The sequence below is a fragment of the Arvicola amphibius genome, chromosome 6, assembly GCF_903992535.2.
Source record: "Arvicola amphibius chromosome 6, mArvAmp1.2, whole genome shotgun sequence".
NCBI classification, from domain to species: domain Eukaryota; kingdom Metazoa; phylum Chordata; class Mammalia; order Rodentia; family Cricetidae; genus Arvicola; species Arvicola amphibius.
In genome coordinates, this window is record NC_052052.2 from 17507143 (window position 1) to 17527498 (window position 20356).

The following is a 20356-nucleotide window of genomic DNA, read 5'->3' on the forward strand; positions in this document are numbered from 1 at the left end:
CTTACCGTGTCTGTGGCCCTTGGGGAGGGAGACGTTGAGGATGTGGGCAGCTGACCCTGGGCTGGAGTGGGTTCATAAAACCCTGCCCCACCATCCTGGCGACAGGCTCAGACAGGAGTTCTCTTTGTCATTTGTTAGAGTTTCTCACTGACGAGTGTGGCATGCCCAGAGTCGGCTTTCACAGGCTCACAAACGTCCTCGGACCCAGCGTTTTTCTCCCAGCCAATCTCAGAAGGGCAATCAGACAGAGCCTTCAGCTTAGAGACCTGCTCTGTCCTCGTCTCAACCTGGTTCCCAGGGCCAGGTTTCCTTTACAGTCCTGGGCTCAGGAGCTGTGTACTTCTAAGGGAAGGCAGAGATAAAGGAAAACCAAAGAAAAAATTGGAGGTACCAAATTCTATTTCTTGTTACATCCGGCACACACAATATGCCACGGGTGTTGGGGACCTGGAAGCTGGTAGGGAAGACCGGAGACGTGGCTGAGACAGATGGGAAGAGAGATAGGTGCTGTGGGATGGGCACTGATGCCTTAGGGCAGTCAGGGAGGGCCTCCCAGAGGAGGTGACTGTGGGCTAAGCCCTGAGGGTTGGGGAGGATTAAAGAGCCAACAGCGGATAGCAAGGCTCACCCAGGACACCGCCTTCCTTCCCCACAGGCTCCTGCCATCCTCCGTCTTTCATCTCTTCCGCTTTCGGCTCACCAGCCCTGAGAACCGGAGGCAGATTCAGGCTCCTGAAAGCTGAGGGAACTGAGGCTGGAGAGGTGGAGGGATTCAGGTGGCGCTGCCGGGTACGACTTGTCTCCCTAGTACTGTGACTGTGGCTCTCCTGCGGGTCACAGGCTGCGCCTGGGAGGACCAGGCTGGCGCTGGGCACCGTCCCCAGCGGAAGGCGCCCAGCCCTGATTGGAACAAGGTGGCGACGCCCCGCCGGCCGCATTGATCTCGCCCGGTGTTCCAGCCGCGGGGCGGGGCCGCGCTGGGCGCTCTGCCGGCTTTCCCAGGTGTGGGGACACCCCGGGGAAATGGCTTTTCATGTGGTTGTGGCAAAGCCTTGCCACCCAGCACGTGGAGGAGGCCAGAGAGTTGGGGGCTACGCTGGCAGTGGGAAGGGGGGTCTGGAGGCTGGAGACCCACAGCCAGCCAGTGCCACACCCTGGAGAAGGTCAGGAGACAGGGACCGAGGGGATTCCGGGTACGGGAGGCTGTGGGACTTTGTGTCCCCTTACTGTCCTTCTATTCCAGCTGTGTGGCGCATAGGTTTGGGACCCCTCCCCACTCTTACACACGGGTCACTGCCGCCCTTCAAAGTTACGGGATCTGACCAATTCGGAGGTTCTTTGTCCTGGATAAGGACTGCGATTGGAGCTCAACTGGTGAAGAGATCGCTTAGCACCAGGAAGCCCTAGGCTCAACTCTTTACAGCACCCAATACATTGGAGATGGCTCAGGCCTATAGTCTCAGCACAGGGGAGGTGGAGCCCGAGGATCAGCCGCTCAACGCCATTCTTAGCTATCTGAGACATTCCTTTAAGTACAAAAGAATCCAATATTCCCAGGTTCAGGTTTTAGATGTGAGATTCACAGTTGGTTCACAAAGCAGGAGGGGTTTGGACAGACTATCCCCACGTCCATTACACTTTGCTAGCGACACAGGTCCAGAGAGGGGACAGGGTGTGCTGAAGTGACAGGATGCTGAGTGGCCACGTTGTAGGAGACCACGGAGGGCTATGGTATGCTACTAATTTTCATGGGCAGTTCCCTTCTGGCACACGGAACGTTCTTCTACTTAAAACAAAACTTACTGCATTAATTTATTTGTGCGCATGCTTTGGCAGGTGTGTGGAGGTCAGAGGACAACTTGTGGGAGTTGGTTCTCACCTTCTACCATGTGGGTCTTGATGTGGGTCTTGGGGATCGAACTCAGGTCATCAAACTTGGCGGCAAGTGCCTTTGCTAGCTGAGCCAATTTTTTTTTTTTTTTTTTTTTTTTTTTTGGTTTTTCGAGACAGAGTTTCTCTGTGGCTTCTAATTCAGGTTCCTCATGCTTCAGGGAATCCTCTCTTATCTGGGATTAGCTTTACTAAATCAGTAAACACCGCTGGTTCCCCAGTGCTGCGCCTGGGGAGAATGTGGCCTTCTCTAATGCGCTGTTCCCTGTCTGCCACTGTGGTGGATACTGCAGCTTGCTTTAACCTGTGAAGTGAGTGCTCTCAGTGTGACTGAGAGGAATGGGGTGCTCCTGGGGACAGGATTGAGGCAGTGGAAACCAAGGAGGGGTGGGAGCCAGAATGGGAAAGGCGGACTTCACTCATTTACTCATCCTGCACAGCTCCAGGGACCCTCTGTTCCTTGGCCAGAGAGCTGGAAGTGACCCACGTCTGTCCTCAGGGCGTCACAGACCTGGGAAGGAAAGGGCTACCAGAAAGTCCTTACAGTACATCAGGGCAGGGAGCCAGGGGAGTTGGGGATTCTGGGCCTTGGTTTTGGAGTCCAGAGTCCACAAGAGGGGGGAAGAGAACCCTTCATTCTCTCTTCTCTAAAACAAAACACACATTTTTCTGGGCATGAAAATAATACCTATTCATTAAGGAAAAATTGGAAAATAATAGAATTATGAAGAAGAAAATTAAAACCACCCCTAGCCTGCCACCCAGAACTGTTGCTGGCGTCTGCTTGTTGGTCGCTACTCTTCCTCCTGTGCAGCCTTCCTTCCCCTCCCCTTCTTTGCATCTTCGTAGAATGCACAGCATACACTGTTGAAACAACCCAACATGTTGTGGGTGTCCCTGGTGTCACTGAGTCCCCACCATGATGGCAACAACCGGAAGCTGCTGAGTTGGGGACCCCAGGCTGGACCACCATCACATTCCCTCAGGCTGCCTAGGGTGTCATTGCACAGGATACCCTTTCGATGGAGCCTGTTACATCCCTGACCCCACCGCCCTTAGGACAAATTTTGGGGCAGGGGTGGCTGGGCCAGGGATGAATGCCCTGCACAGTAGTCCCCCAGCTGTTTCTCCAGTGTCCCCTGCCAGAACCTCAAAGTCCCCACCGGACAGAAAGCTCTGAGCACAGTCCCTTCTCTTCCCAAGGAAAGCCTTCCACACTCAAGGCCTCCAGCTTCCAGCCAAGGGTAAGAACACCCATTAGCCAGAGCTCCATCCAAGCCATGCCCTGTCATTGGTCTCTGAGTCGCTTGACTCTAAGTGGACAGTCATAGGTCACCTCAGTCTTAGGGTGCCGTGACCTCAGGCTGTACACACTTCATCCTTTTAATAACCCACAAACTGGCCAGGCAGCAGATCCCGGAGCTCTGTATTCTTGGAGGTGAGTGTGTTGTCTACTGCCCTACTGAAGAGAAGACAGTCAGAAGGCCCGAGAAAGCCTGTGGCTGAGCCTCACCCACAGTGAATTAGCTGATTCTCCACTCCAGGCTGCCTGTGCTGCCACAGGGAGCTGAGGGACGCAGGCCTTGTGGTCTGTGGCCACAGTCCTATCCTTGCGAGGTGAAACTTTGGCCTGACAATGAGGTAGCCAGATCCTGCCCAGAATTCCCTTCTCGTGTGCCCTGGGAGGTTCTTCCACCACCCTGTCTCCATTGCAGAGCAGCTGCTAACACGGAGACCTTTCAAAGGGCCACCTTTCTAGAGTCAGCTGCCTGCATCAGACCTCATTCCTGCTGTGCTGGGAGGGCCTGACACCCCCAGATGGAGCGCTCACCAAGCCTGGTGATAGATGGGTTCTTTTTTAGGCTGCCTCACAGGAAGAAGGGGCCAGAAATGAGCTCTGGGGTTGCCCAGGGCCCTGGGGACACTTCCTATTTGCATGTCTTTCCCCACCACCCTGACAGCCCTGTGGATTCACCATCCTGAGAGGCTTCCCAGCCCTGGCACAGGGGACCGTGGCAATGGGAAGGTCCCTGATGGCCCCCTGTGTGAGGGCTGAAGAGCTCAAAGCCCAGAAAGGTGTCACCAGCTTCCTTGTAGCCCTTGCCTTTCAGAGTGGCCCCCAACAGTCACATCAGCGCTTAGACGAGCCAGGGCCTCCAAGAGGGTGAGATATTTCCTGGTGAGAAAAGCTGGTTCAGTGCTGCCCTGCCCCCACAGCGACTGTGGAACCCCCAGGTAGGGATTCCTCTGGGGGTGCACCAGACTGCTGAGGTGGACGGCCCAAAGCCCAAGGCCCAGGGCTCAGCATGTAGGGCATGAGGAAGCCATGGGGTCGAGGGCACAGCTGGGAGGGTTTGGGAGGACCACTTCCACGCAGGAGAGGGGCACACCTTGGCCATATGGAGGATGGGAGCGGCTGAGTTCCGTGCTGTCAGGGTCTGGGGCAGCTGGAGCTGGGCGATGCCTGCTGGGGGAATTGCCTTGCGCGGCCTCTCGTATTTATTGTCTTTAAACAATGGGGCTAATACGCAGTAATCGAGCAGCCATCCTGCCCACCCCCACCCTGGGACGAAAATCATAAGAGTACAGTGAGAAACTGGGAAACAGAGAAAAATGAGCAAAAAATGTCAAAGCTGGAGATCTTATCATCGGAGAGAACGGTGTGTGTGTGTGTGTGTGTTTGTGTGTGTGTGTGGTGTGTGTATGTATGTGTGTGTGTGTGGTGTGTGCATGTGGTTGTGCGTGTATGTGCGTGTGGTGTGTGTATGTGTGTGTGTGTGGTGTGTGTGTATGTATGTGTGGTGTGTGGTGTCTGTGTGTGGCGAGGAGGCAGGGTCGGAGGGCTTTCCAGGGACAAGGCTATGCTCAACAATGGCACCGCTAGTTACCAGGCTCTGTGTCCTTTGCGGGTCCCCAACAGCACTCAGGCGTCTTGATAATGACAACCTGGGGTGGCCGCTGTCTTCCCTGGTGCAGGGATCAAAACAGAGTCAAAGAAGCTTAGGTGCCACCCTCTGGGCAGAGGTGGCAGAACCAAGATGGAATCTGGAAACTGGGCTTGGTGACCTTCAAAGAGATTCCACCTGAGGTCCTAATGGAGCCAGCTGGGTCACTGGCAGAACTCCTCATGGGCCCCACTTTGTGGTGTGTACCACGAACAAGACACTCAGGTCCAGGACATAAAACCATGATCTTAGCTGGGTTCCTTGCCCAGGGGCTGCTGTCCTCAGACCTAGCTCTGGTCGCTGACTGAGTCGCAGTCCCAATACTCTTGTTCATGGGGGTCTCTTAGAAGCGTCTCTAAATCAAGAGCAGAAGGCTTTACCACCAGCCCACTGTCCACACAGGCAGGGCAGGAAGGATGGTGGCACCTCCTGCCACCCCAGGGCTGCTACTCTAGGCCAAGCCTCTGGGGCTGTGGGTGGCTTTGGGCCTGGCCAGTCTGGGAAGGCTATGGGGCCACACTCAGAGCTCGGGATGTCTGTGACTGGTCTGTACGGTCGGCTCAGGGTACCGACCACAGGCTCCCAAGTTCCCATATCCACACATTCTGCTCTCTTTCCTGCTCACACCCCAGGCAGGGGCGTGGTGTGGACCTGGGGTTGAACTGAGGTCTGAAGGATTCTGTAGGCCTTTCAGCTCTGGCTGAGTCCCCTCTTGGTTTCTCACTTCTGCCCTTGTGAAGATGATGGCCCAGTACCTTCTGAGGGTCGCCAGCTTCCACCACCTCATCCTCTGGGCCCCCAGAACCATTTCTCTGGTGACAAAGCTGAACCAGAGTCATTACTAAGGATCCTGCTTCCTACCCTACATTCCTCCTCCTTTCTAGAGCTGTTTGGGATCACAGGACCTGGGCTCATGGATGCGTGATGGAAGGGAGGCAGTGGAGCCATAGAGCATTCCTCGATGTAGGGAAGCCCAGATTTCTGGGTAGCTGCCTTGTTGCAGGGAGGTATGCCTGCTCCCATGCAGGCTGCCTGGGTTTGAGCCCAGGAGGGGTGACCCCAGGCATGCGGACCAAATGCTTTGGGCCATAGCATTTTCATTTATTAAATGGGTTCCATACTAGCATCTATAGGGCTCGCTGAGCAAAGGCGTGGAAACACCCAGTGCGTGAATCCCGTGACTATTTAAAAGGCCAGCCATTGTCATTCATGTTTTCTAGAGAGTTTGTGACTGGCAGGAATGGAGGTGCTCTAAAGAAACATCTGTGCCTCTTTCAGAAACTATGGTTTCCAAAAAACTGGAATGTCCCCAGGAGTCTTGGGCTGAGAGGAGTAAAAGCCGAAGCCCCGTGCCAGAGAGAGGACGTCCCACGTCAGTCAGATTTCCAGTGTCAGATCTCCTTGTGAGAGAGACTGGCGGGTGATGGGCGGGACCCAGACCATGATGGGCGGGTGATGGGCGGGACCCAGACCATGATGGGCGGGTGTTGGGCGGGACAGACACTTGGCCAGGACTGCTGAGCTGTCCACCTCTTGTTCTCTATTTAAACCTAAACCTCGTGTCAGGACCTGAAGATGGACTTTTAAGGCCACCCACCCCCATTTACCCTTCTCTAACAAGCCTGACTTGTTAGAGCTGCCAGAGCCCAGGCTTTGACCCTAACAACTCCAGGACCACAGCGTGGATTTCTGAACCTTTGTGCTTTCTTCTCTACATGCTCCTGTAAGGTCTCCTTACAGTTACATCACTCCCTGGCCTGGTGGCGCTGGTGGCAGGTGCAGACATGGCAGCTTTCCCTGCAACAGCCTATCCCGAGGTGGGCTTGGGTGAACCTTCTAAAGGCCGTGTTCCCCAGCAAAGACCCTCAAAGCCTGCAGCACAGCCTCGTGTGAGATCTCCAGTTTCTGACCTTGTGCCCTCTGTTGCTCTGTACATCACCTGATGCCTCTGCTGAGCACACACAGGGACACCCCTCCATTTCCTGGTCTCAAGGAAACAGGAAGGAGTTAGCACTTAGAGCCACAGCAGCTCGTGGTGAGGGAAGAGTGGTCCCCACTCACAAACATCATCCAGCGTCCTCCCATCCCTCCTCCACTGTCTGACTCAGCCCTGCATCAGCCAGCGCCCCACCCCCGTGAGGCATTACCCAACATCTTAGGTGTTTTTCCTTCCTGCAATGTCCGATGCATTAAAAACAGGGTCATCAGGAGTCGTCTTCCAAACTGTAAAAGCACCATGCCTGAGACCTCCCGTGGTCTGAGGGAGAATGCAGGAAACAGCTGGGCATGCTTTTAGAAGAATAATTGAAATTAATAGGAGGCTGGAGAGACGGCTCAGTGGTTAAAAGCACTTGCTGCTCTTCCAGAGAACCCAAACTCTGTTCCTAGTCCTATACCAGGCACCTCAGAGCTGCCTGTACCCAGCTCCAGGGATCTGACCTCTGGCCTCCAAGAACACCTGCAATCGTGGGTACACACTTTCACACACAGACTCAGTCACACACCTGTGCACACACTCAGACTCACACACCCACCCACAACTAAAATAAGTGATAAACGTAAATCTTTGCAATGAGGTTAATAATCTGGACTTGTGGCCCCGGCATCCCGGTTACTTGGCAGGGCGGGAAAAAAAAATCACAAATTCAAGGGACAGCCTGGGCTATACATACGGACTGACTTCCCAAGGCCAGCCTGGGCAAATTAATAAGAGCCTGTTTCAAAATGAAGAAGCAAAAAGGGGTCCGAGGCTGTGGCTCAGTGGTAGCACGCCGGTCCAGCATGTCTGAGGCACTGGGTTCAATCCTCAGCCCTGCATCCACAAACGAATAAATTAAAGACTAAACATCCGGTGAGTCCATTGCACGAGGCTGTCTACTGAGCGTTCAGTGTTTGCATGCGACAGTGGTCACTGGGTGGGATGCCTGGACACAGAAGGCTTCCTCCATCATGACAAATCCCTTAGACGAGATTCTCCTCACAGCGTAGGCCTGCTGACTGCTGACGATTGTCCTGAGGTTCTGGGATACTCTCCGTGTGGCCTCACACAGGACAGGAAACCACACCATGGAGCATTATAGAAGAAAATACACCCAATAATGGTGGTTTTGTCTAGGGGTGGGGGCCTCCAGCTTGCTTTTAAATTCAGTGGATTCTGAAGGTGTTTTGTAACCTTAACTGCTATGGAGTCAGGGGTCAGTTGGATAGTTCTGGGGTGCTCTCACTGGCTCTGAAATCGTTAGGGTTTATTCTCACCACAACTTCTTTCTTGTGTGTGTGTTGGGGGCACATTTATGTGTATATGCTCGTGTGTGCATGTATGTGGAGGCCAAAAGCCAACACTGTGTGTTTTCAATTACACTCCACCTTAGTTTCTCCCACCTAAGTACTAACCAGGCTTGACCTTGCTTAACTTCTGGGATCAGATAAGATCGGGCGAGTCCAGGGTGGTGTGGGGCAGTAAACCATCTTAGTTTCTGAGACAGGGTCTCCCAGTGAATCTGGAGCTCGTCAGTTGGGTTAGACTGTCCCGGGAGTGCCCATGTGGCAGGTGTGCACTGCCACACCCAGCTTTTCTGTGGGGCCTGGGAATCCAGACTTAGGTTCTCATGCTTACGCAACAGGTATTTTACCAACCAAATGTGCTCCCAGCCCCATTCATTCTTCTTCAGTTGGGGACAGCGGGAACTGTGCAGCCGGATGACTGGCAGCAGCAGGGAAGTGAAAGTAGCCAGGTTTGTCTTCAGGCCCATGGTCCCTTGAAAAGAAGGGCTCCGGCCCTGGCTTCATGCTCTGATGGTGTCTGTTCTGAAACTTTGTTGTTTGCTTTTTATTTAAAATTCATTTTAGAAGGATGTGTGTCTGTGTGTGTGTGGCGTGTGTGCATGTATGTCACAGTATGTATCGTGTGTGTGTGTTTGTCACAGAGTGTGTGTGTAAGTCACATTGTGTGTGTGTGTGTCACATTGAGTGTGTGTCACAGTGTGTGTGTAGAGTATGTAGGGTGTTGGTCTTTAGCCGCTTAGTTTGAGACATGGTCCTTGTTCTGCTGTGCAGACCAGGCTAGCTGTGAGCCCTAGTATCCTCTTCTCTCCTCCTCCCACCGTGCTGTAGAGGCTCTGGCCTTACAGATGTGCACAAGTGTGCTTGGCTTTGTGGATTCTGGGGATCTGAACTCATATCCTCATATGAGCTTCTGTAGCCCGGACTCTGTTACTGGGATATCTCCCCATTGCTATCCCAAAATACATATAACTTTAAATACATGTCCTGCAGCCCTGTGCCCTGGAAAATACCACTACCTGCCCAGGTCCCTGGGGTGTCCCTGGGGTGTCCCTGGGGTGTCCCTGGGGTGTCCCTGGGGTGTCCCTGGGATAGGTCTCACTTTGGCTGATCTGAGTCTCTGCTCTTGTCCTGGACAGAACTGACTCGGGCATCTCTGGCAGGCACAGTCTTTGTGTCAGAGAAGCAGTGCGCTCTGGTTTTATGTTTGTGTGTCTAGAGAGGGATAAAAATAGGGCTGTGAGTGGCTCGGGAGGCCTGTGGTCTCGCCACACTCATGCACACACGCACGCGCGTGCATCCGCAGTGGCCTATTTCACAGAGCTGCCTGTGTGTCACGGGATGTGAGGAAGCCATCTCTGCCCAGCCTGCGCTCGGCCTGGATTCCACCTACCTAGAAGTCATGCCCAACTCTCATGTCTGGCTGTCTCTTTCCACACTCCCCTCTTGTGTCCCCTCCACAGGACACACAAGCCCCCATCTCTAGGAATTCCTCTGCACGATGCTTTTCATTCAGCCAACTCCACGTGATCCACCAGCGTTTTCTAGCCCCCAGAGCTGCCTATGGTGTTTCCAGTTCAGACTCCACCTTCCTCAGAAACATTCGGGAATTCTTGCAACAGGGCTGGGGACATTCAGGGAGAATTCTGAGGAGGTGGTGCATTTGAGCCTCAAGGAAGAGGAGACACGCTCCAGATAGGAGGTGACTCCGATAGCTCACAACCGTGACATTCACTAGGCACAGACCTTTTGCTGGGCCTCAGTTTGTCAACTGTAAAATGGCGGCTGTCACAACAATGTTGCCCACTGCATGGATTATTGGGGAGAATAAGTGGGAGTGAGACCCGACCATGACGGAACCTTTGCAGTGCCTGGCACATGACCAGCTGCCAACAGAGGCAACAACTGCCACCTTCACTCTCTTCTTCTTTAGCCTCCCTGAGTCTTCACTTCTGCAGAGGGACTCATGATGCCCCCTCCACGGCAGTGTGGACTCAATGTGCTCATAAACATCTATAGAGGTCCCAGGAAGCTGACTCAGGGATGTAAGTGGGCTAAGTGGGGCTGTAGCAGACTCTCAGGGCCCCAGAACTCCTTAGCTGCCTCCATTCTGGGCCTCACTTCTCCCGTCTATAAACTGGGTGTGTGTGTGGGGGGAGGGGTGGATACCAGGTCCAGGAGGGCAAGCACAGTTGTCTGCTGGGCTCACTCTTGCATGCGTGCATGCAGTAGGTCAGTGGTTCTCAACCTGGGGGTCATGGCCCCTAGAGGGGTCGTAAGTCAGATATCCTGTGTATCTGAAATTTATGATTCATAACAGTAGCAAAACTAGTTATGAAGTAGCAATGAATGATTCTATGGTTGGGATCACCACAATGCGAGGAGTTGTATTAAAGGACAGCAGCACTGGGAAGCTTAAGAACCACTGCAGTAGATGTTCAATTAATGTGCACCAGAGGGGTCAGTAGAACCCACAGTAGAGGAGAGGGAGATGCTGGGAAACCAGGCTGCCTATTCCCAGGGAGCTACAGGGCCCATGCCTCAGATGCAAGCAGGAACTCAGATGCAAACATGGCCTCAGATGCAAGCAGGGCCTCAGACACAAGCAAGGCCTGAGGGTCTGCTGTATGCTAAACTCCACCTGAAACCAAGGGAGACCCTGTCTCCACTACCCAACAGGCCAGAGCCGGGGTGGTAAAGACAGACGTGGAGATACGAGAAGCACAGAGGGTCGGTGTCCTTCAACCCCTGCTCCCGAGAGGGAGGGCAAAACCCCTCTTCTGCTTTCTTTCTATGAAAAGACAAAACAGTTTTTTTCTTCCTACATCTATAAGTACCCCAGGCTCCATGCTGAGAGGCCTAAAAAGTGCGACCACTAAGAGAATTTCCCATAAAGCCTCTGAGCCCCTCTGGCTCCACTCACTCCCAGTGGCCTGAGCTACAGTCGGTATTTTATTTCATTTACTCTTTGCCTGAAGGTGTCCTCGTTTGGAGAACCTGGCTGGGGAGAGGGGGTAATCAGGGTTTGCCCAAGGGTCCTATGAACCCACCTGAAACTCTGCTCCCACCTGCCCAGGACCTGCACCTCTTGCTCAGACAACCAGGATCTGGGGCACTGGTAGCAACTCAGCAGGTCCCCAGGCCTCCAGGGCTGAGTGGGCAAGGCCAGCACCTGAGGGAGCCCTGGAAGAGATCCTCAGAGGGACCATTTTGGGGCAGCTACCAGCACACCCTCCTCCCCTTGTGAGGTGGGTTTGGGGCAAATGCGTGACACTAAGGATATGCTCCTCTCCTCTGCCCCTTCCCTTCACCTCCTTCCAAGGGCCCCCAAGACCTGCTGACCCTGTTACTAGCCACTCCCCTCTTCCCCACAAAAGCGAAGGGCTAGATGACCCATAGATGTGCAGTTGGGAGACAAGAAGGAGCCCACTTACAGTCCCACGGTGGTGGTACTCTGGCAGGGGTCAAGATTCCCATGGACTCTCTGATTTTCCACTGGAAGGTGTCTGGGTGGGTGGGGCTGACCATGGCAATCTTGAAAATCATAACTTATACGAATCTACCCTCTCTGCCCACACGTAAGTCTGAGCCTTGTGCCAAAAATGCCTTTCCCAGACTTAAAAGAAAACCCCAAAGAGGAACCTAAACCTCTGAGCTGCCAGTGCCCATAGGCTGGGAGTGCTTTGGCTTGGCGTTCAGAGAAAAACCAGCCAGCCTAGGGGAAGTGAGGGAGGCACAGAAACCTGCACATAACAGCAGAGCCGTTCACCCCCCCCATCGATAACCACCCATCAGGGTTTCTGCCCCCCCCCCGACTTTGTAGCAAGGGACACCGAACGTCACTAGGGAGCCCACACTCACTACTTGGATCTCTCTTTGGATGCTACAAGAGTGAGGGGTGGCAACAGCAGGCACCCCAATTCCTGGGAAAAAAGATTCTTGAGAGGGGGTGGCCATGAAGCTGGGTCTTGAGGAGAGGCAGGACTCCTACTTTTTCTATCAGCCCAGAGTCATGTTTTTTTCCTTTTCCATTTACTGGAAGAGGAAGAATATGTATTCATAATTCTTTCTGACGTTGACGGAGAGCTTGATTGTGTCAGACCCTGCATTGGCTTCATCCTATCCCTCGGCCATCCAAACAGCCGGCCGTGGAAACTGCTAATGTCTCCCATTTTGCAGAGGGGAGAATAAGCCCAGAGAGGCTAGCTGCTTCTCCCCAGGATGCACAGCCGAGAAGTGGTAGAGCCTGGCTATAGCTCCATGTGCAAAGGCTCTCCTAGTCTTCCTGAGCTCCTGGCACAGTTCTCTCTGCACTGGGAAAGAAGGAGCCACAACCTGGTGCGTGTGAGCAAGCTGGAGGCTTCCGGACAGGAGGCCAACCTGTGTGGCATACACTGCTAGCCGGTGTGTTCCTCTTTGGAATTCCTCTTGTTAGCCGCCCCCCTCTCTGTGTATGTATTATATTTTTATTGAGACAGAGTCTTAAGTATCCCAGGCTGACTTTGAAACGACACAGAAAGAGGAAGAATGATTTTGACGTCCCATCATCCTCCAGTGTCTCCTGCCTCTGTCTCCCTACCGCTAAGAATCACAGGTACACTCCGCTTTCTGCTGTGTTGAGATCGGACCCAAGGCCTCATTAACACAAAGCACTCTTCCAATCGAGCCACATCCCCAGTCCCAGCCCCATTTACACAATTGCGGTTCAAAGGCGCCAATAGATGAACATGCCCGAGTACCAGGTGCTACATAGCCTCACATCACGCCTGAGCCCTGAACTTAGGGCAGAGTGGGCAGTGACTCCCTGACTGCCGAGAAAGCCAAACTCTTTCCCCTGGAACTGAATCGGAGGGGCAGTCTCTTCTTGCCTACTCCACCTTTCTCTGAAATGACTTGTTATTTATGTTCCAGATCCTTGTCCTGACTTCTGCAGGTGAGACCAAGTCGGTTCTGCCCTCAACTCCTCCCTCCACTAAGAGGAGTACCCAGGACCCCTCTCCATCCACAGCTGCTGTTTCAAGGCCTGTGATGGGGCCCAAATACAGCATCCAGGCACTGAAGCCCTTCCTTCTCCTTTTTTTCCTTTTCTCCTCCCTTTCTTCTTTGGAAATGACTTAGGAAGTCCTGAAGCTGCTCTGGGAACTGATGCTCAGAGTTCAAAGTTCCCGGTCTGCTGTAGATGGTCTTGGAGCGACTCCGGGCAGTCTGGGTGATGGAGATGAAGGCAGGGCTGGGCATGTAGCTCAATAGTAGCATACTTGCCTAGAATGCCGAGGGCTCTGGGCTTGATCCCCTATCACACACACACACACACACACACACACACAGACACACGATTTGACTCACCAACCCATGGTAACTACAGGTTTGTAGATGATACAAAACCAGACATGTAGATCACTCAGTTAGAAGAGTGGAGCATATGTAACCCACACAGCTATGGCCACCTGATTTTTGACGAAGATGCTAAAAATGTACATTGTTGTAAAGACAGCATCTTCAGCAAACAGGAAGGCTGGGTACCCACAGGATGCTTTCCTCCCACCCTTCAGGAAGAGAACTCCAGATGGATTAAAGGGTTTTGTTTTTTGTTTTTTTGTTTTGGATTTATTTATTTTTTTATTTTATGTGTGTGCATGTTTGTCTGTATGTATGTAGTTGTACCACAGGTGTGCAGTGCCCTGGAATTGGAGTTTTAGGTGATTCTGAGCCACCATGTGAATGATGGGAATCGAACCTGTGTCCTCAGGAAGAACAGCCAGTGCTGTTAACCTCTGAGCCATCTCTCCAGCCTTGGGTCAAAGACCTTAATGTCAGGCCTGAGGCTCTGACACTGTTGGAAGAAAAAGCAAGGAAAACCCTTCCATAAACAGATACATGGAAGCCTTCTCAAATAGGATTCTCGTTCAGGCAGCTCAGGCCAACAGTTGACAAACAGGACCTCATGGCATTAGGTCAGAGCAACAGTTTACAGAGTGGTAGAAATCGCTTGCTTGCTATGTACCTGACAGATTAGTCTCTGGAATACACAAAGAACTTGGAAAAAACCCAACAGCGAGAACTCAAACAACCCAATCAATAAACAGACTAGAGATGAACAGACAGTTCTCCAAGGATGAAATACAAATGGGCAATAGACCTTTGAAAAACCAGCTTTCCTAGCACAAGAGAATCAAAACCCACACTGGGGGTCCCTCTCATCCCAGTCAGATTGGAGGTCATCAAGAAAACAAGAGCAGACACTGGCAAGGCAGAAGCGGCCCTGCTGCGCTGCTGGTGGGGGTGGGAGCTGATCCTGCCACAGTGGAAATCAGCTAGAGCTTTCTCAAGAAACTAGAAATGGCTGGGCGTGGGGGCTTTCACCTTCACTCCAGGCCTTCGGAGGCAGAGGCCAGCAGTTATCTTCGATTCGAGGCCAGCCCTGTCTACATAAAGAATTCCAGGTCAGCCACGGCTGCACAAATAGACCCTTGTCTCAAACAACAAACAAACAAACAACCCTAAAAGTAGAGTTTCCACGTGACCCAATTATATTACTCCTGGGCAGTCACTCAAAGGGCTCCCAGCTCAACAATAGTGGACTTTGTAAGGAAGGTGTGTGTGTGTGTGTGTGTGTGTGTGTGTGTTGGATCTTCTACCTATCTGTCTGTCTGTCTGTCTATCTATCTATCTATCTATCTATCTATCTATCTATCTATCTATCTATCTATGGTGGAACTTTTTTCAGTCATAAATAATGAAGCCATGTCACATGCAGGAAAATAGAGCAGCCACAGGCAATCACATTGAACACATTAAGCCAGCTTCAAACGACCCGTTTCCCCTCGTTTGCGGGCCCTAGATTTTCTATAGGTAGCTAAAATCATGTATGCATACACGACAAGACAGTAGAGATGAAACTGTGAAGGGGATAGAGAGGACTAAATGGAGGGGGAGGGTCTAGCAAAGGGAGGGTAGGGGGACAAGAGGAGACCGCTCCCCGTATAATATGTGCGCGTTCATCAACTTAAAAAACAATTAATTTAAGAAGCTTTTAAATTTTTTGAAAGTTAAAAGAGAGAGCCAACACATGGCAGGTCCCTGGCAGATGGGGTTAAGACAGTGCTTTGGATGCTATACTGTGCCCCAAGTTCAGGACTGTCTCCCCACCTCTCACCAGCCCAGGTCTGCCAGACGCTGGACTTTCTTTTCCATCATGGCTTTCTTCTTCTCTCACAGAGTCTTCTGGAAGGTCATGTTTTCAGGCCCCTCCCCTTCAGGTAACCAAGCAAGCCTCAGCTTTGATGTGGCCACGTTAAAGCGCTGCCATCAATGGGCCCACTATCTGACCTGCAGGGCCACCAGGGGCCGCCGGTTGGCTGTAGTGGGTGCGGATGAGGCCTGGACACACATTACCACTGTGTGGGGCTGGCTCACACCCACCCAGACCCTGTGGGCAGTAGGGGGCTCCTAGGAACTCCTTTCCAGCCTGGGGGGGGGGCGAGACAGGAGAGATGGTGTTTGCAGGGTGGCCTCAGCAGCCACCATCAAAGAGGCCTGGTAGACGAGGCGCCATAATGGGTGGGGAAAGACAGACGGTCAATCATCTCCCGCCAGGGTCAGTGGAGGAGGAGGCCATGGGTCATATACTAAGGGTGATCAACCGCCAGGGCGGCCTTTGACTGGGGTGGGGAGGGCTCCCTGCTGCTAGCCACATCCTGAAGCTTAGGAAAGGACACAGACATCTCTCCTGCCTCCTCCCTATCCAGTGACATCCGAGTCAGGTGATTTAGGCTAGACATACCGGAAGCCATGTTGTCAGTCCCCAGCCATCAACAGGTACGCCCATGCCTGAGAGCCCAGCTCCCATTTCTCCCAGAAGTCTAGAGGGTAGAGTCTGCACTGCCTGCTGCCCCCAGCCTCTGCTAAAAGAACAGAAGTCAAACCTATGTAGAGGGTCCTGTGTGTATGGCCATCCCCAGGACCACACAGGGCATCTTCCTGCCATCCTTGCCCTTGGGATCCTAAGGTATCCGGATCTTATTCTGTTATCTTTCCCTTTGCCACCTCCTTACCCTGAAGGCTTAGTACTGTCAACTCCCACAGTCCCCAACTTAACCACACACCACATCCCTGCCCGTCTTACTCTACCAGCATATGTTCCCAGGATAGAGACCCCACCCTACCCTCTTGACCCAGCTCCTGGCAGGAGCCCAGCCTTGACGAGGGTAGAGCAGTTGCTCTGAGCTGGGCCCTCTGTTCATCTGATTTTGTCTACAGACCCAGAAGGTTGGATCTGCTACCATCTCCTGCAGAAGTGGAAGCCGAGGCACACAGTGGTGAAGAGACCTGCCTGCATTAGCTAGGAACAGACAGCACCCAGGCATGAATTAGCATCCACCTCCAGAGTCCGAGCCTGGTGAGCATTTGTGGGATGGCTGAATTAACAGGTTAAAGCTATCTCTGTACAGGGTACTCCTAAATCTGCATGCAGGTAATACAACCCACTTCCTCAGGTGCCCCCTCCCAAAAGACCTCTCCAGCTCTGTGTGTTTGGGAGTGATATTCTGCCTGTGAAGGAAAAACATTGGGTGCTTCAGGGAATGAGGGACCTGCTGGTGGGAGGTGCCTCAGTGCCAAGAAGGGCTTCGGGTAGACTTGGGGTGATGTTGCCAGCCTCCAACAGACCTAAGATGCCCTATTGGTTCCTCTATCCTCTCCTTGGCCTTTGCTGCTGGGCAGGGTCCTTTCTCTGCCCCTTTCCTTCCGGGAAAAGCTAGGGATATCCCGGGCCCAGTGAAGGACCGGGTTTAAGGGCAGGACTGAGAAAGCATGAAGGGCAGGCTGGACAGCTTCTGGAAGGTTCTACTCAAGCCCTGACTAAAGAGGCCCAATCGTCTGTCCCCTGATGCTTCCAGAGGCCCCAGATGTGTGTTGAGGACTCATGCCCAGAGGCAAGGCACAGAAACAGGCCAGTGAAAACATCTATGAAGCTATTCTCTTCTGGTCTATGGGGACTCCGAGTCGGCAGAGCTTCACGACAATACAGAGGACCCACCCTGGGCTGGGGCAGGGACAGGCAGAGGTTGGAGGCAGCCTGAGGAGCATCGAGTCTAACTCACAGTCCCCTTTTACCAATGGCACTCAGAGATGTCAAGCAGCTTGCATGCAGTCACACAGCACATGGACATCGGAGGCCTGCGAAGGACTGGGCCTTCTGCCAGCACTGCCCAAGTCGGCTTGCATGGATTTCCAAACCCAGACTCGACACACTGATTCCACAGTCTGTGTCAGGAATCTGGAACACGGCATTTTCAGACTCTCTAGGAGAGTGACGGAGGGTCTTGCTGAGGCAGTGAGGAGGGTAAGCGTTTGGGGAAGGCAGGGAAAGCAGGTGGATGCTGTTGGAGAACAAAGACAGGGGCTCCCTTCTGCGAAACCCCCACAGGTGGATGCCGAGGGTCAGAGTGTGAGAACACAATGGTGCCAGGGTTCTCGACCTCAGCAGAAATCCAGGGGCTCCATGAACCACGCTGGAAATAGTGGGTTTTCCCTCCATTAGCAACCATGAGGCAAAATTTAGCATCTTTTTTCCACCATGATGGTGTCACCAACGGAAACCACAGATTGTTTTCGATCTCAGGAAGGTTATAGCAGATGACCCTTTCCTATCTGCCATCAGCCCTCGTCACCCCAGAGTGACACTGGGCTTTGGATCCACGGGGAGGGCCACTGTCACTCAAGTGTCTCTAGAGGCCCGAGGTCACAGTCTACAAACGGGCCTTCATATATTGGAAACTGTTTCCCTCACTCCAGAGCCCTCCAAAAATCCTTTTGGTTTTGTTTTTTGTCTTTAATAGTGGGATTTGAGAAGTCACGGGCTTTCTGAGGGTCTAGAGTGGATACGAGAGGACCCTGAGACTGGAGCTGTGGGGGCTCTGAATTAGGGAGCTGAGCCCAAGTGGGCAGGTTTAAAAGAGATGAGATAAGAGCAGGATACCTTCTTGGGGTCTCCAGGCTGCCCGTTGACTCTGACACCTTCTACCCTGATGACCAGAGACCAGTCACTCAGCTCAGTTACCTCTTTCCTTTCTCCCCGTGTGTTACGCCAGAGCTGCTGCAATCCCCTCTCTGTCCCCTTGCCTCCAACTGCCACATCCAGGGCTTTGTGTCAGGAGTTTACCTAAGGCAGCCGGTGCTAGCCCTGTCTTCTTTGTTTTAAGCTCAACTTCTCCATCTTGCTCAGGGAGGGAGAAATACAGACTACAAAGACCCAGCAACTTGTTTTTATAAATTCGTATTTTCTTGCCCAGGAACTGCCTTTAATTAACACTGGGGATTACAATGGGTGCACAGTACAACAGCGGTGGCCTCTAGGGACAGGACCTGGGGCCACCATTTTACCAGTCACGGCCAGGTTTGGAGGGAGTGTCCCTTCTCCAGTGACTCAATCACCATCCAAGCACACAACCTTCCTCGGCCTCCCCAGGTCACCAGGAAAGGCAAAGTCTTATCACACAGACCCACAGGTGTCCAGGCCCTCTAGAGCCAAATGCTGGGCACTGGCTGTGGTCACACATAGCCGGAGCCGGGCAGGCAGACCTCTGTGTCTCATTTGACCACCTTGACTCAAAAAAAGGCAATGTCCCTCAACCCTAGAATTCTAGAACATTCTGTCCCCTAGTTCTCGAAGCAGCCCAGAAGTATTGCATCATGCACAACTCAGATGTCAGAAAGACACGGTTAGAGATCGGGAACATCATCGGGAGCGGAGCGGTTAAGTGACCCATATCAGGTCACTCATGGAGGTTGGCACAGCGTGGGGCTGAAGTCTGGGGACTGCAGTCTCCTGATCTCAGGTGCTACAGCCCCATGGGCTCCCGCAAAGGAGCAGGAAAGTGGCTGAAGTATGTAAAGTCAGAGTACCTCAAAGGCCAGAGCAGGACATGTCTTCCTGGGGTTCAGCCTAAGTCAGAGGCTCCCCATCAGCTATCCTGGCCCCTATTCTTGCTGAGGGATACACCCCAGAACTCTGGGTTCTTCCGGACCATGAATAGAGACAGAAACCACCCCTGAAACACCTTCTTATATGACCAAGCCTTTAAGCCTTCAGGGGACAGGGTCTCCCATAGTATCCACCAGTGTTGAACAGATTCTCATAGAGTCCTCTGGCTCCTTTCTCCTCCCTTTGACCCCACTGTTCAGAGTACACAGAGAATGCCAAGATGATCCTCAAGATCTGTGGGTCCAGGCACAGCCCTGGCCCTGCTTGCCTCCCATGACCCTCATGGACACACCTGACCTCAGTCCATCCGAGCCCTGGTCTGGGCAGACAGACCCCAGTGCCCTGTGGGGAAGTCAGAAAGCAGAAGACCATGGTCTTACCTTGTTCTCTCCATCCCGGGACCCTCTGAGGTTTAGTCTCTGAAGTCTATAGTGAGCCATTGCCCCCGTTACACATGCCACCAGCAGAGAATCAAAGTCACACAGCGATGCTCATGCCAGGAGACCACAGAGGCCACCAATCCCTCTCTCCACTTAGCGTCTCAGAGGCGAGCCATTGAGGGGGCTAGAGCGGTGGACTAAGGGGGTCACGGTCTGAGGCCATTACAACTCCCCACCAGGAGAGCCAAGCAGAGTCCCACCACTGGTACTCACCTCGTATGAAGGTCGGTGTGTAGTTGGGGAAGGAGTCGAAGATGCTGTTGGAGGCCATACCCCACGCTGACAGGGGCAAAAACTCGGCCTCAGGGGTTGGGTTCAGACCCACTTGGTTGGCTGCTGTTTTGTTATATTTTTTTTTTCAAGTTGCTTTTGAAAATAAAAGGGGGGAGGTGTTGCCTTTTCGTTGGTTTTTTTGGTTTGGTTTCTTTTTTCTCCCCCTGCTGCTACGAAAAAGAAAAAAGAAAAAAAAAAAAAAAGAAAAAGGAAAGAACGCGAGAGTATCTGTGGGCGAGAGAGAAGAAAATCTCCAAGGAAAGAAAGTTTCGGTTTGTACCCAAGAATTTGGCTTCCCGGTCCCACAGGAATGTCTAGCCACAAATTTTCAACAGCACTATGTGCAGAGAGTATCATTAAACAGTGGGAAGGGGCTCTGGGCAGCCAGGGCGGAGGAGCCCGGGGCTGCAGCAGTGAGGCAAGACTCAGCAGCCGGAATGAATGAATGAATGAACGAGGCTCACCCTCCACGGAGCCCAGGCTGTGGTGGGGGCCAGGATGGCCGGGGGGTGGGGACGCCAGGAGCCAACCAGCTCCTCGCA

General features: G+C 52.9%; 1 protein-coding gene across 1 annotated transcript in view; it reads right to left on the bottom strand.

The window, feature by feature from the left end:
• Runx3 (RUNX family transcription factor 3) overlaps nucleotides 1–19812 on the bottom strand; it is a 57011-nt gene extending 37199 nt beyond the window's left edge. Inside the window, 1 exon segment of the mRNA XM_038334012.1 lies at nucleotides 19755–19812. Within this exon segment, the coding sequence (XP_038189940.1) occupies nucleotides 19755–19812 (58 nt within the window).
• Between the last annotated feature and the right edge of the window lie 544 nt (nucleotides 19813–20356).